The 16169-nt window shown below is 40.0% G+C and overlaps 1 protein-coding gene across 1 annotated transcript in view; it reads right to left on the bottom strand.

Annotated features, from left to right (window-relative positions):
- The window catches only part of col5a3a (collagen, type V, alpha 3a), an 81174-nt gene that overhangs the window by 35003 nt on the left and 30002 nt on the right, over positions 1-16169 (bottom strand). The window contains exons 6-25 of the mRNA XM_065263411.2: positions 14754-15233; positions 12394-12513; positions 12194-12319; positions 12033-12083; positions 11895-11936; positions 11664-11726; positions 10830-10904; positions 10542-10625; positions 9100-9156; positions 8920-8973; positions 8756-8809; positions 8555-8608; positions 6273-6326; positions 6132-6185; positions 5716-5760; positions 5048-5101; positions 4895-4939; positions 2887-2940; positions 2701-2745; positions 2086-2139 (exon numbers count right to left, since the gene is read on the bottom strand). Coding sequence (XP_065119483.1) covers positions 2086-2139; positions 2701-2745; positions 2887-2940; positions 4895-4939; positions 5048-5101; positions 5716-5760; positions 6132-6185; positions 6273-6326; positions 8555-8608; positions 8756-8809; positions 8920-8973; positions 9100-9156; positions 10542-10625; positions 10830-10904; positions 11664-11726; positions 11895-11936; positions 12033-12083; positions 12194-12319; positions 12394-12513; positions 14754-15233 — 1665 coding nt within the window. The remainder of the gene's footprint in view (positions 1-2085; positions 2140-2700; positions 2746-2886; positions 2941-4894; positions 4940-5047; positions 5102-5715; positions 5761-6131; positions 6186-6272; positions 6327-8554; positions 8609-8755; positions 8810-8919; positions 8974-9099; positions 9157-10541; positions 10626-10829; positions 10905-11663; positions 11727-11894; positions 11937-12032; positions 12084-12193; positions 12320-12393; positions 12514-14753; positions 15234-16169) is intronic.

A 16169-nucleotide genomic window follows, 5' to 3' on the forward strand; every position in this document is an offset into this window, starting at 1 on the left:
AATGCAAAAATCATCTTACACATTTCAAGTGTATAAGATATAATTAAATAAAGATATATAAAAATGATATCCTATTCAAACTGGGGAACATGTGAATTCATTACATTACATAAATTGGCCATTTTATATACCTGTACTTAATAAATTAAACTTTACATTGTAAATGAAGGCTATACCTTACCACATTACTGTTAAATCCAACATCATGCTGTCTGTGTAGAAACCAAAAATGCGTTCCTCAATCAAGATTACTGGTGGGATCTATTTTAGCATCATGCGCATTCTCTTCTTGAGTTGAACTCTTTGAGGACGGAAGACGCGTTTGAGGCAAATAATGCGCGTTTGCGTGAATAACAAGCCCAATTTGCGTCATCCGCATTGCCCCACGCGAAATTGCATCTTTACATTGATGTTGTATGTAATGTAATCTACTCGCGCAAATAATTAATCCACACCTCAGATTTAAAAGACAGTGGTGCTGCTTCTTTTTGTTTGACTTCTGTTGTGTTGTGTGTGTGCGCGTGCGAATGAAATCTGACACCAGCATTGCAAGCAGAATTCAAGCAGAGTTAAAGCAGCTAGCGCACAGTGACTGGATATCAACTCGCTGTGGCGTTTAAGCGTGCAGATCTCGCAGGCGCACACATTAACAAAAGTGCAGGGAATATAAAACTGACAGATTTTGGATGGATTAACCGAAAAACCGCAATTCACATGCGTGTATTCGACCTTGGGGGTCGAACCGAACGGTTCAATATTATATTGAGAATTGTGGCATCCCTAGCACACAGTGTTTTGATTGGAACACACTGAAATACATCACCTTCGGTCGGCATGTCACATGTAGTGTTTTTCATGCTTTCAAAGCTCAAATTGGATCTGATAATTACGCACCCGCAGATGATTGGCACCCCACGCAGCCCCTTTTTTGGCCATCATTTGTTATGTATAGTGGAAAGATTAAAGCAACCATGCTGATTTAAATCAAACAAAATGACCGGCGGCTGCCAGTTGACTAGCCCTGCACTACAGTTTCTGTAGTTCAGTGTTGGGTTACTTCAAAAAAGTCATTACTCATTACTAATTACAAAACATTGTGTTTAACAATATGTGTTTAGATAAATCCATATCAATCTTCACCACATTGACAATCAAACTGAACGTAATGAGATTAACCTGATGATAATTACCTGAAAACTTTTTAAAGCAAACTCGCATAAATTCAGATTTTAAATTCAATATTGTTTCTTACAGTATTGTTAAGGTACATATTCTACTGTATGTAATGCAAGTGTACTACATAATCCTTTACAAAAATGCAAAAATGGGGAAAGAGTTAAAGGGATAGTTCGGCCAAAAATGATATTAAACCCATGATTTACTCACCCCCAAGCTGTCCGAGTTGCATATGTCCATCGTTTTTCAGACAAACACATTTTTGGATATTGTAGAAAATGTGTTTGTCTGAAAAACAATGGACATATGCAACTCGGACAACTTGGGGGCGAGTAAATCATGGGTTTAATATCATTTTTGGCCGAACTATCCCTTTAAAATAACTTTAAATCAAAAGTAATCCCTTACTTTACTTTTTCAGGGAAAGGCAATTTAATTAATTACTCAATAAAACATTACACTGCTGCAGCTCAACTAGTACAGCATTGCGTTAGCAGTGGAAAAGATCATGGGTTTGACTCCAGGGAATACACACATACTGATAAATACACATACTGTATATCTTAAAGCAACACTATGTAGTTTTTTTACCTTTAAATAATGTCTCTAAAATTATTTCAGTGACAGAACAACTTTTAACTGGACAAATTGTACTGTTGCTGCAACCTGAGCAGCCTCCTAGCTGCTACAAGCACACTCTGAAAGTGGCGGTGGAGGGTAGGAAACACAGCCCCGCCCCTCCCCCTGCCTGCAGAAGAGTGTCTGATACCAGGCACTGTTGCGCTTTTCAACCACATGGGGGAGCTGTAAGTCATTTTTACATGGAAACTACATAGTGTTGCTTTAAAATGCAGTCGCTTTGTATAAAAGCATCCACCAGGTGCATAAATGTAAATGTAATGTACTTACTGGAGGACCATCAATCCCTGGAAGTCCCTGCATTCCAGATTTTCCCTGAGGGCCCTGTTTATAAAAGAAAACACACACAGGTCTTAGAAGTGACATTAGTAAATACAGCAACGGTTTGCAATGGTTTTCATGATAAAATATTGATATTTACAATACCTAAACCCTAACAATTTCCTAGCCCTCATATAAACCTGCTGACATTATTTGATTATTTTAAAAGCAAAACTTGATATGGTCGAGCATTTCAAATAGTGAGGATTTCTATACATGTCCCCAGAAGTCAGTTCTCAGCATATTTCACTATATTGAAGACATTTTGGCCAATATTGTAGACTCTCTCTCTCTGATCCAAGCCGCAAAGCCTCTTTTATATCCAGCATACCCAGCTTGTTAACTGCAATCCATATCCATAATATGCTCACGCACATTTAATTGAAGATCTGTGTGTGTATGCTGAGTTTCACTATTGATTATCTGTCTAACTTCCAATAGAGATCTAAATGAAAGCGCCGAGAGTATGACGCTCACTTGGCCACGCTCAACACTTCTTTTGATGTTCATCTAATAAAGGGTCACAGGTCAGTGCTTTAATATAAAAAATAAAAATGCGTTTACCTTCTCTCCTGGCAATCCTATGGGACCTTGTGGACCAGGGAAGCCCTAAAATAAAGAATACAGAAATGTCAAATATCATGTCATATATGATGGGAATATGTGTTGGGTTGTGAGACTGTGACAGTGTGCATCAGGTTGGCTGGTGTGCTTTTATTAGCTTGTAATGGAGTAAAGATGAATGTATACCTGCACGCCTGGGTTCCCCTGTTGACCCGGAGGTCCAGGTTCACCTTGTGGTCCCTGTGAAATTATGAAATATGTGAGTTGTCTCAAGATATGTAGACGGACACGTCTTTCTCTATTTATCGTTTCCCAGCAAAAGGAAGTACTGTGGCACTAACACAACAAAATCATGAGTAAAGAATGTACATTAGGTGCATAATTGATGCTGCATCTCGGCATTATTGTACTGCCATAGAGAACGCTAGGAAATACAGTTTTGTCACATAGGCCTGACGCTTCATAAACCAGCTAAATGAAAAGCAAATTATAGCAAGCTTCAAAGCTATTTTCCATCAAATTCATTTACACGCTCACTGTAGAAGTCTATGCAACGACGCACCCACACACTTACCAATATACTGTAGTCCTACTGCAAGTGGATTTAGGCTATGTAAACATATTTTTTGTTTGTTTTTACAAGTTATAATTGTTTTTAGCATGGCCTAGATGTTGTAAATCTACGTAGTAGATGTGACCAATAACAGTTGAGGAGCTCAGATGCAAAAGCCGCTAAACGCCACCATTATATGTTCATCAAATACCTTCGCTTCAAATCCTGGCCTTAGGCCATCCAGAAATACTGCTTTATTGGCAGAATCTGCTAAACACAATGTCAGTTTTTTAGCAAAGTCCTCTAAGTGCACGATGAGAGTACTTGTGAGATGTCCCTTGTGAGTACTTAGACCTAAAAGTACTTGACAATTTTAGTTGCCATATGACTCACAGCACCTCCTTAATATGTGATTCAGTTCCTTCATTTTTACATTATAACTTTCATCTTTTGCAGTGTTTCTGGTTTTGCAATCATTTACTATGATTTTTTTTGGAAGTGGACGTTTTGGCCAAAAAAGCTAGCATGCATTTACTTCATACCAGACGTAAATGAAGCTAATAAATCGCACTATTCACGCATAGTTGGACGCTTGAACATTTTGAGTTAACTCGATTCATTCATGCATGAAATTTGCGCTGTTTGTAAATGAAATTTGCTCGCTCAATTTGTCGGCTTTCTTGTATTCAAAATGAGTAAAGAGCGTTTTTAACTTACCAACTTGTCCGACCGCCTCACTCACTCACTTTCTTTCAAGCAAGATCCTTTTTTATTCCTTTTTCTATAAAAGTACGAATATGTGTCGCACAGCTCCGGGTGTCCACATATACAGATGATGATTTTGTCCTCCGTTGTTGTTCTGTACTTTTGCCTTCGCTCGCTACGTCTTAATCACGTCACTACTAGAGCAAGCTCCTTCCTAATTGGTTAATGTGTCGCGAATATCCGTCAAAGTTCGTATTTTTCGACAAACGCCCGAAATGCTCAATTCGCGCCGCAGGGTGGCTATCACGTCTTTGCATTGCCTTAATCACTCGCACTTACTCTTCATTTGTGTCTGGTATTATGCACCATTAGAGGGTTTTGCAGCGAAAGACAGTTACATTTGTTAAATACCAATTAAAGACTAAAGGGACATTTATGAAAATAAGACATTTCAATTACTGATTAATAAACTTTTCATTGGCATGAATGACATCTAGACAATAAGCAGGCTAAAGCAAGCACATCAATCTAGACGTCTGATGAAGAGCCTGCATGCTCGAAACGTTACCTTGATGCCATGCACTAGTTTTACAGTAAATAATAAATATTTTTTATACTTTTGAAACTTTGGTGTTGCATACTTTACATTGTTACACTATGAATGACATCTTAACATAACAGCCTGATAAAAAATTGCATTTTCAAGAAAACATTTCAGAGGCACTTAGAGGGTTTTGCATCTAAACTCCTGAATTAGCTTTCGTCTTCATTTGACACCGGGCAACTCACAAAGTCATCAGGACTGAAATAAAGTAGTTTCCCGGCAGGTATTTGTACCATCATTGTGCTTGTGTTCATAAGCACTCAAATCACACAGTTCACATCTTGCATGTTTCACACAACCTCATAAAAATCTCAATAGCTTAATATACCCACCAAGTCACCCTTTCCTCCTTGCATTCCATCCATGCCTTGAACTCCCTAAAAGCACAAGAAAAGCTTTTCACAAATCAAACATCTAAACAATAATGCATTTCGTGCATGCCAAGTACCTATTATGAAAGTTTAATGGATGAATAATTGTCTTACCTGGTGCCCAGGTGGCCCTGGCGGCCCCCTCGGTCCCACAAGTCCTCTTGGTCCCTGTAAAGAAAAACAATCAGAAACTCATTTTAAACTCGCATTAACCTAACCAAGGTCAAGAGTGTTAATGACTGAATAACTGTAAACCACTACAGGTGAGAATTTGGGACCTTTGTTAGCGATGGTATATGAGTGGTTTGCCTCATCAATCCGGTATATTTGTGTGTTTTCTGTTTTTTGTCAGCTTTGGTCTTTGTACGCGGGCCAAGCCACCTGTTCCACCGGCACATCTGTGATCTCCGGGGAGGTGATTGATATGGAAATATAATCACGCGGGCCAGAATTTCATCTTTTCCCTTCACCAATCTCCCAGCTCATCTATCTCCATCCCCACATTTATCTCTCTCTCTCTCTTCCCTCTCGGCTCTGCAGGAACCGCTTTGTAATAGTGCTCACTCCGCGCTAAGTCCCTTACAGCTCTTGGTGATCCATTTAAACAGCCGGGGCCCCGATGGATCACAACTCACCTGCCGAGTCTTAAATGGAGCTTGAGCCACCGTTAATCAGCCTGTTTCAAGCAGGGACACGGAGCTGCCCATGGGATGTCAAAGGCCTGCATGTGTGTTTGAGTTTGTGTGCGTGCGTGTGTATGTGGGTTCGCTTTTGTCACTCACAGGTTCTCCCGCTTGTCCACTCGGTCCTACGGGTCCGTCCGAGCCCTGTTATAGAAAAGAGAAATCAGCATTGTAGTTGTCAGACCGCTTGCACGATATAATTGCCTTTAGTGTGCGAGAAAAGAGGCTTTATCTGTTAGCCAGGATGTCAGGAGAGTTATGTATGCAAAAATATTCCCGTTCTGTGTCATTCTTGAAAGCTGTGATCAATATGAATCGCTGCTGCATACATTTTTCAACTTTGCATAATGAGAACATCCCACCCAATGCTCGACTTGACTCTTTCCTGCGATTTATCAGTACGCACCTGGGGCAGTGCAGGTGATCTTAAAATGGATTATTAGTAATCTGATAAACGAGTCATTTAGGACTAAGCTCTGAAGGAAGGAAAGAACAAAAAGCGAATAATGTTTTACCTTCTGACCAGGCTCTCCGGCTGGACCATGGGGTCCAGGTTTTCCTCTGTCTCCCTGTGGAATATTTATTTATTTTTACTGATCATTTAAACACATTCAAGAGCCATGATTCAAATAAGCAATTCTCTGTTCTCTACGCACTCTGTGTCCTTTGTCCCCCGGAAGTCCAGGTAGTCCATCAAAGCCCCTGTCACCCTGCAAAAGAGACAAAGATCCATGAGCATGACATGTTCAAACACACAATGGCCCAGCACACTTCATTACCTAAACTCAAGCCTGTCCTCGAAGGCCGTATGTGATGTTCAACCGTAAACCAATACAGATTTTTTGACACATAATGGATCTTATTGCAAGTTTCTCACTGATCCATCAATTTCTCTATATACTCAAGGCAGCTTGTGCACATATTTTAGCATAATGCGAAGTATGTGAATGATAATTTATCATTTCACAAAATTACAGCGCAGAATTGCCAAAATGCGAGTAATAAATCTCCAATATTTATAGAACAGATGGATAATAAGGTGCAAAGCCTTTTTTTTTCGGGAATATCCGCACATGCTACTGTTCAAAAGTTTTGAAACAATTGAAAAATACAAATCTTTAAATCTGAAGGTGTATTTTTAAAATTTGTGCTAACATATTACATTATTTAAAGTCACAATGAAACGGAAGTAGCGATTGTCTTATTTTCCCTGTCGTGATGTATATCCGACTGATACGGCTTCTGAAATGAGAGAAAGGGTAGGGCGGGACTTGAATTCGTCCATCGAGAACTGAATGGATTATTTGAAGTGGGTCATGTTGCTAATTGCTAATCGCTGGGATCCTTTCCCAAGCCCCGCCCTCTTGCCATAGCTCATGCCCGGAAGTAAAGAGACGAGGGCATGAGATTTGCATTTTTAATTTAAGATTATGATGTCACATAAAAAAATTAAAAATTAAAAAGCTCACAGAAAAGTCATTTGTAAAAACTACCACAATATTCCGAAATTAGTATTTAATTTCAATTTCATTGTAACTTTAATCTAAATTTTGATGACTTGGACTAAATAATGAACAAAACACCACCAATAGGAGTGCAGAATAGATCAGAATAGAAAGCATCTCATGGTGAGACCCCAAGAAGCTGCTTGATAAAAAAGGGTGACTACACTGAAGTGTAGTTTTATTTGGGCGGCACAGTGGCACAGAGTCGTGATGCATGGGTCGTCCCGTAACCCACGGGTTGGGGCGGGTAAAGAAATTGTCACTTTATTTGCGTGGCAGGTTGGAGTAGGTCATTAAAAACAACATAAAAAAACATGTATGTTGCGTGCAATTTCTTCTAGCCTATGTAAAATATTAGGGAATACATATTTCCATATATCTGATAATGTTAAAATACGTAGGGGTATGTAGCAACGTAGCTTGCATAATGTCCCAAATCTTTGGCCTCACGTCACGAAAGCGCCAAGCAGCTCGCATTGCCAGCCACAACAACAAAACAAACGGTTGGGAATTTATGAATATATATATAAAAAACGTTTTCTAAATGTTGAAAATGTTTATCATTATCCTATCTTGTTGTTAATATGACCATGCTGGTTTCTATGGGTTATAAGCATATGTTGTTGCCAGTTTACATGGCGATGTAATCTAATGGCTGTTTCAAAGCACTTTTAGGCAAAAAAAATGTTATCCTGTTTACATTACAATGCATAGTATGTCTATTTAACGGTCGCGGGTGCGAGGCGGGTTTTAAAAATACATACAGTAGTGCACACACAGATGCAACCGGTGACTATAGGGCAGAGGTGTTTGTGTGGCATGCGGCAAGGTTTGACAAGCCACCTCAGAGGAACCTTCCCATCTGCTGCATCCGGAGCTGGGACTCGGAGAGCCATGGGAAGACCTCACACTTTCTCATCAAACACGCTGCTGTTGTGCTAAATAGCTCAGTGTGATTTATTTACAAACGGGTCCTGCAGCTGGACAGGGATGAATGCTCACTATTGTCCAGTGCACACAATGCAACAAGGCCTTCGAGTTGCTTCAACAACTGAAACCATGTGGTTCAAATTCAGCGTTTGAATGGGAATTCGCAGTTGCCATTTAAGATGCTAGCTTTGGCGGGTACATCTATGACACACAGGTTAACCACAAACAAATTGATATTTTGACTTTTCTTTTGAAAATGTGAGAGGTGCCTGCACATGCAAAATTCACCATCATTGTGGGTGGATGCTAGAGCATTTTGCTAGTTGGTTGCTAGGGTGTTGCTATGACGTTTTTTGGGCTTGCTTTGTCATAGTCAAGGTGATAAATAGCAAATACTACTAACTGTGGTACATTAAACACAGGGACGACTAATGCATATGGTCAAATATAGTCACAGCTTTTTCATGGTGCATTGCTTGTCGTAGTAGAGTATTTTTGCCCACCTTTGCTCCAGTCTCTCCAGGAGCCCCTCGGCCTCCATCTGCCCCTGACCGACCCTGTATGGTGAAACACAGACATCCTATTCTATCCATTGCACTTCCTATGCAATATTCATAAACGAAAACAACACTTCAATAGAAAACAGGTCTGCATTTCATATTCATGAAGATGATTCATTTAAGATCAATTTTGTTCAGTCTTACCATCTTTCCTGTTCTCCCATTAGGACCTGGAGGGCCTGGCAACCCACGTGAACCCTTAAAAAGAAGAATAAGAAAAGATGGAGAGTGTCCATTGCACATTGGCTACGAGGGTTTGTAAGGGTGCTGAATGTAAAGCGGAGATATGAAAGGATTTTTTTTTTTACCGGAGGCCCACTTTCTCCACTGTCACCTTTTTGCCCAGTGGGACCTGGAAGACCCTGGAACAAATACATATTTTTACAGTTTCAAAGACCAACTTTTCACTGAACCCAATAAACGATCTGAATTCAAAGCAGAGCGGAAAAGTTCAACAAACTGGAAGTGAAATGCAGAAGGTTTCTCACCATTGGGCCGGGTCTCCCGGTGAGACCTAATGGACCCGTAGGACCCATCAATGATAGCTGAAAGCAAAGATGAAAGAAAAAGACAAGAAAAAAATTCAGACTTCTCATACTAAACATGCATTTGAACTTGTTCATCTATATTATACTAATTTCAAATTCAGTAAATTCAGTAATAGATTTGTATATTTTTTTTAATTATTAGTGTTGCTTGGCCATGCCAAACAAACCACCACCACACATGATCAGTTACTATGATAAACTATGATTTCTAAAGTGTTTTTTTTTAAATGGCACATTAATATTTTTATGCGATTAGCTGATGCTTTCAGTGCATTCAGACTATACAAGTTATCTAAATGCATGTTCTCTAGGGAACAAACCCATGACCCCCATGTTGATAACAAAAGCCACTATCAGTTAAGCTACAGGAACACTATTACTATATGGTTGCTAAGGCATTTTCAGTGGTTGTTAAGGTGTTTTGTGTGGCTTACAGTACTTATTGGCAAAAAAAATACATCCTTAAAGGGGACATTTCACAAAACTTAAATATTTGGTGTCTAGCTCAAAATATCATATATATAATTTATTATAGCATGTTTAAATTGTCACTTTGCACGTGTGAGCGAAAATGTGCCGTTTTGGGTTTGTCCTTTTAAATGCAAATGAGCTGATCTCTGCACTAAATGGCAGTGAGGTGGTTGGATAGTGCAGATTACGGGGCGGTGTTATCCCCTTCTGACATCACAAGGGGAGCCACATTTCAATTACTTTTTTTTCACATGTTTGCAGAGAATAGTTAACCAAAAATAAGTTACTTGGTTGATCTTTTACACATTTTCTAGGTTGAAAGAAGCACTGGGGGCCCAATTATAGCACTTAAACATGAAAAAAGTCAGATTTCCAAGATATGTCCCCTTTAATTTACTAAGACATTTATATCACTAGATATGGCTCCTCTATAAGTTAAAGGGATAATTCACCCCAGAATGTAAATTTGATCATAAATCATTCTTTGTCATTCTGCAAAGAAATCAAAACAAATTACTTTATTCAATAATTTGTTTCCCTCGCTCGTACGTTCACGAGCAGACTACGAGTTTACGCCAAGCAACTACATCAGGAGGTTACAGCGTGAACTAGTACCCGCGAATGAGGAAAAGAAATTGTTGAATAAAGTCGAATAAAGTTTTGTTTTCTTTGCACACAAAAGTGTTCTCATCACTTCATAATTTTTGAATAGTGGCCGTTAAATAGCAGTCTACGGGACATCACCGGACATCGGTTTTCATCAAAACTATCTAAAAATGAACGGGTTTGGAACGACACGTGGGTTATTTACATAAAAAATTCATTCATTTCATTTATTACATATTGGGACACTTTTTAAAAGGTGCCATTCCAGTGACAGCTGAAGTTCCAAATATTCATTTGGGTCTTACTTTGGTCTGCTGTAAAATGGCTTGAGCTTGCGCCTCATGAGCAGACACCACGGGACCCTTCTGAGAGTCTCCTCCATACTGAAACTGTGAAAAGAAAAGAGAATTATAAGTTAACTAAATATTAAATACGCTATTAAGACACAAATTAATCTACAGTATGTTCATGCATTGGATGCCATTAAGTCTGATTACATCACAGCTCCACCATGTGGCCAAAATAAGATATTGAAGACCGTTTTTCCTCTGACAAACAAGTAGTTCATATGCATTACCACAGGAATAACTTACGGGTAACATCAGCAATGTGCCGGGAGGACCTGGTATCCCATCAGCACCAGGCAGGCCTGCACGTCCCTGAGGACCCTTATGACAGAAGACAATTTGCACAATTCATTGATAGTGCTAGTTAAACGTCATTATTAATATTTTTAACATCGCTGCTTTAATCAATGGGTTGTGCTTTGTATTAAACCATAATGTGCTCACATGCCTGCGTAAACGTTTAAAAACTCAGCAAATCAAAAGCTGTCAGTCATCTTAAGAGAGCACAGCTCTTCAATTTTCAAAACCTTTGACTTTTCTCTTGCCTTTCAGCTTTTAAAATGTTATAAGCCCAGTGCAGACACATAAAAGCCCAAAAAGGTTTATATCTCAAGTGGATATGCTTTTTCAACCCGGTCTGATGTTTTGCCTTAAATCCAACTCTTTTGTGAAGCTGACACTGTAGAGAAGTTGATTCATAACACGGCCAGAGGCTTTAAACTGAACAGAGACAGAGGAAAAATCTATCTTCATCCCCACTGTCAGAGGTAATTGATAAATTTAGGCTCTTTACAGCAGTTGGAAGTCAGCAGTCTGTTTACCCCGCTAAGGGAACGTGCGAGTCAGACTATATGAACAGACACACTGTCCAGAGCAAATTAGGTCAAACTGTGAGATGAGTCACGGCCCCCCGGTGCCTAAGGAGGTTGGTGGTCCCTTGGAGCTGCTCTGAATCACATGTGAAGTTTATTGGATCTGTGCCCGAGTCCAGTCATATCCTCTCACGTCCCTGTGGATGTGTCCTGCTTGTCCTCGACTCCAAGTTCATGTAGGGTCGAATGTGATGATGGGAACACTCACCATGTCACCGGGGTCTCCGCTGGGTCCTGGGGGCCCTGTGATGCCAGGAATGCCAGGAAGGCCCTGAGAAATGAAATAAAAATTAAGATTTCCAGATAGAAAGCTAATATTACACTACATAAGACATTTTCCCCAATTATTCTCAAAGTATTATTCATACAAGTTTGCCATTTAAAACCAACTGAAATCTTTTTAGCATGACTAATAGCATAGATAGTCAACACCACTTACTGTTGGTCCTGGTGGGCCAGTAGGTCCGTAAAAATATGTGCCCTGGTTCATATGAAACACATTATAAAGATATGCATTAGCCTCACAATGGATCAGTACTGTAGTTGTATTTGTTTGCCTTCACATTTCAACACTCACTGGTTCAACAACAGCTGGCTCTCCCTTCTGTCCCTTTTCGAATCTTCTACCCTAAAAAAAAAAAAGAGGAAAGAGTGAAAGATCAGTTCTAGGTCACAGCTGTTCGAGGAAATCCTTAGTTATGGGTGGTAAACTGATTGTAACACACAGCTAAACTCTACCTCTCCATCCCATGTAATGGCCCTCTCTCTCTGTGCGGGACCAAAACGGTCCTCGTAAACCTCGTACTCCTCATATTCCCGTTCGGTGCTGTCCGAGTCGTTTTTAAAATCATCATACTCAAAGGTCTTTGAATGTTAAAACATATGGTCAGGGTTATTGTTCAAATACGTATTCAATGTTTTGGCTCCGTGGCACATACCTCATAATCCGTGATATTGTGGCCGACCGTCACCGTGGAGAGCGACAGTTCATCGCGTTGATCGCTGTAAAGGTCATCGCTAAACTCCTCGACCTCCGGCGTTTTAATTGGCCTCTCATCCTGCACATCGACACAGAGGAGTCAGATGCGACATACAGTGGTTATTCCGTAACCATGGAGATTCCAAGCACAGTCAATCATTTCCATTTCTGCGCCCAACCCATACAAGCTTTAGAAACATTAACTGTGTTCCAGATCTCCAGGTCATTGCTGAATAACAGTGTTAGCGTAATGAGTTCACAGGGTTATAGAAACATTCTGGTTACGGAGTCATAAATCATACGTGGAGTGCTGGGAAGGTGAGTGTGGGGTAGTAACAGCTTAGGAGGTTTTATTAACAAATGATGATGATGTCAGCACGAAAGCCGTATGTTCTGGTGGCAGCCATAACAGCGTGAGGTCAAAGTGAAGCACGCTGATACCGGCATATGAGGTTTGTCTCGGCAAAAGCTTGTGATTCACAGCGTGAAGCTGCATCGATCAGACCTGTCGTAGATTAATGTATCAAAAAGATGTATGAAAATGGAGTAAAACTCAGCCCGGGTCGGCCCTATTTGTCATTTTGTCTCGGAGCGCATCTTTCAGTTTCGATCTATAAAGTATGCCAAGTGAGCATATAAAAGTACACTCTGAGGTTTGATGGCCACTAACTCTGTGCCACAACTTTGTATGAATCATAGCTCGTAGTCAACCCGGATGTCATTCGCGTCCAAGTGCCGCTGTTGAAATGAGCTATAGTCCATATGCATTTTTAAAGTAGGACTGTCAATTCAGCTTGTTTAGTTGGTGTGATTAAGTATATAAAAAATGAAGTTTATAAAAAATCAATGCTATTAATCACCCCTATTGAGCTATTCTCACTATAGACATAGTTTAGCTAGATGGGGCGTTAAAAATAGAGACTTTTAATTTTAATTACATTTAACTCGACATGGAAAATTATTTTAATAGCTGGTGGATAATAGCTGTATTGCAGATTGACAAGATAACTCGTCAATGGCGGGGAAAGAGTTAATAGACAAATTCATTCATTAATAGATTCATTAAAGGAATAGTTTACTCATTTTCAATATTAAACTATGTTATTACCTTAACTAAGAACTGTTGAATCATCCCTCTATCATCTGTGTGCGTGCACGTAAGCACTGGACCGCGCTGCGACACTTCGATAGCATTTAGCTTTGCCCCATTCATTCAATGGTACCAATCAGAGATAAAGTTAAAAGTGACCAAACACATCAACGTTTTTCCTATTTAAGACGAGTAGTTATACGAGCAAGTTTGGTGGTACAAAATAAAACGTAGCGCTTTTCTACGCGGATTTAAAAGAGGAACTATATTGTATGGCGGAACAGCACTTTTGGGAGTACTTCGACTCGGCGCAGTAACACCCATTATGAGAGGGAGAAGGGGAACGGACTTTTCAGGTGAGTCGAAGTACTCCCAAAAGTGCTATTACGCCATAAAATATAGTTCCTCTTTTAAATCCGCTTAGAAAAGCGCTACGTTTTATTTTGTACCACCAAACTTGCTGGTATAACTACTCGTCTTAAATAATAAAAACGTTGATGTGTTTGGTCACTTCTAACTTTATCTCTGATTGGTACTATTGAATTAATGGGGCTAAGCTAAATGCTATCGAAGTATTGCAGCGCGCTCCAGCGCTGACGTGCAGGCACACAGATGATAGAGGGATGTATCAACAATTCTTAGTTAAGGATATAACATAGTTTAATATTGAAAATGAGTAAACTATTCCTTTAACAAATCATTGTCTCATCTCACCAAAGCTACACCTACCACTAAATTGTTAGCAATTCTTTTGTGACCACACATGTGGCTGTGTCCGAAATGGCACTCTATGCCCTCATTTGCTATTCCCTAAATTAATTCGCTAATATAGTCCAATAAAATAAAAGTGAGTGAATTTGGACACTAAGTGCCAGAAGCATTGAGGGCACCAACTTTTGTCGAGACGCGAAAATTTATTTGACACGAGGCTCACAGTGAAAGAGTGGTGGTTAGGTTGTACACTCATTATTGTGGTGCATTATGGGACTGAATAAGTACACTAGATAATGTCCACTTTAATTTCGGACAGCAATTCAAAATGGCTGTGCGTGATTTAAGTGTATAGGGAGCCATTTCGGACACAACCAGAGTTTCTTGTTAGTTGGCACAGGCGGGTTAGTATGATGAGTTATGGGGAGGAGGCAATCTCATGGTTAAAATATGTGAGGGATGATGATGGGAATGGATGAGGAAAGCATGGGGAATCACACTGGCACTTTATGATCTACCTCCACCTCCATCTTTGGGGACTCGGGAAGTGCAGGAGGTGATACAGATAATTCTTCAAGATTTGACTCAGGCACTGTAATGGGCAGTCCGGTGTGTTGCTCCTCATAGGTGTCTGGTTCATGTGTGGGCATGTCGGGAATGGAGTCCATCTGATCGACGGTTATTACTGGAGTTTCTACTGATGCTTTGGGCTGATCCGTTGCAGGTGCAGTGGGCGTCTCTGATGTAGCTGTTAAGACTTCACGTTTACTTTCCTGGGCCAAGTACTCAGGCAGTTTAGAGGACACCTCGAGGAAACCTTCTTCAAGTGGTTCGGACTGGGTCTTCTTCTTGCGGGATTCCTTTTTGCCCCCTTTCTTAGAAGATTTGTCCCTCTTTTTCTTGTTCTTTTTGCCCTTTCCCTTCTTTTTGGAGCGTTTCTTTGGTTCCTCAGGCTCGTCGCTTTGTATGACGCCATCAAGGTTATGAATAGGATTGGCCTTTTATGGATAGGGCAGGAGGGCAAAGGTGAGCAGAATAAAAACATTTGACATATTCTTTTTTTGAACAAAGATGTAAATGCTACCAATACACAAGTTTAATGCTAGCAACTTCAGAATTATTTTTCTGTGGTGGTAAAACCAAAGATATTGGATTTACCACGATTGACCACTCCTGTTACTATGAATAGGGGACAATGCAACAATCAATATGGCCGCTGTGGTTGAATTATTAATGGATAAAGTCTGGCAATTCTCTATGGGAGGGGCTCTGTAAAGAGTCACGTAGTCGTTGTGCGCATGCAATACCAGACGAGACATAAGTGTCAAATTGATCATTGTACTTTAATTACTTTAAAACCACAACTTTTCATCTTGCACTAACCGTGTGACGCGTCAGCTCAACCTAGCGTATTATTACATATGTGAAACGCACACTTGCAGACCATTTGAAAGGGATAGTTCCCCTAAAAATGAAAATATTATCATTAATGACCCTCATGTCGTTCCAAACTTGTAAGACCTCTGTTCATCTTCAGAAAACAGTTTAAGATGTTTTAGATTTAGTCCGCGAGCTTGTTGACCCTTTATTGAAAATCTACTTACGGTATACTGTCCATGTCCAGAAAGGTAATAAAAACATCATCAAAGTAGTCCATGTGACATCAGTGGGTCAGTTAGAAAGTGTTGAAGCATCGGAAGTACATTTTGGTCCAAAATAACTTTATTCAGCATTGTCTTCTCTTCCGCATCTGTTGTGAAGCGCATGCCCAAGACAAAAGTGACGTGACTGCAGTGACGTAGATGACGTGTTATCCTCAGACATGTTTGAGAAGTTTTTTTTTTTTCAAACTTACAGCATGCATCTCCCTCAGACTGTAAACAAAGCCTGGGCGCACAAAAAAACACAAAAAAAAATCAGCTGGGGCGCACCAG

The sequence above is a fragment of the Paramisgurnus dabryanus genome, chromosome 3, assembly GCF_030506205.2.
Source record: "Paramisgurnus dabryanus chromosome 3, PD_genome_1.1, whole genome shotgun sequence".
NCBI classification, from domain to species: Eukaryota; Metazoa; Chordata; class Actinopteri; order Cypriniformes; family Cobitidae; genus Paramisgurnus; species Paramisgurnus dabryanus.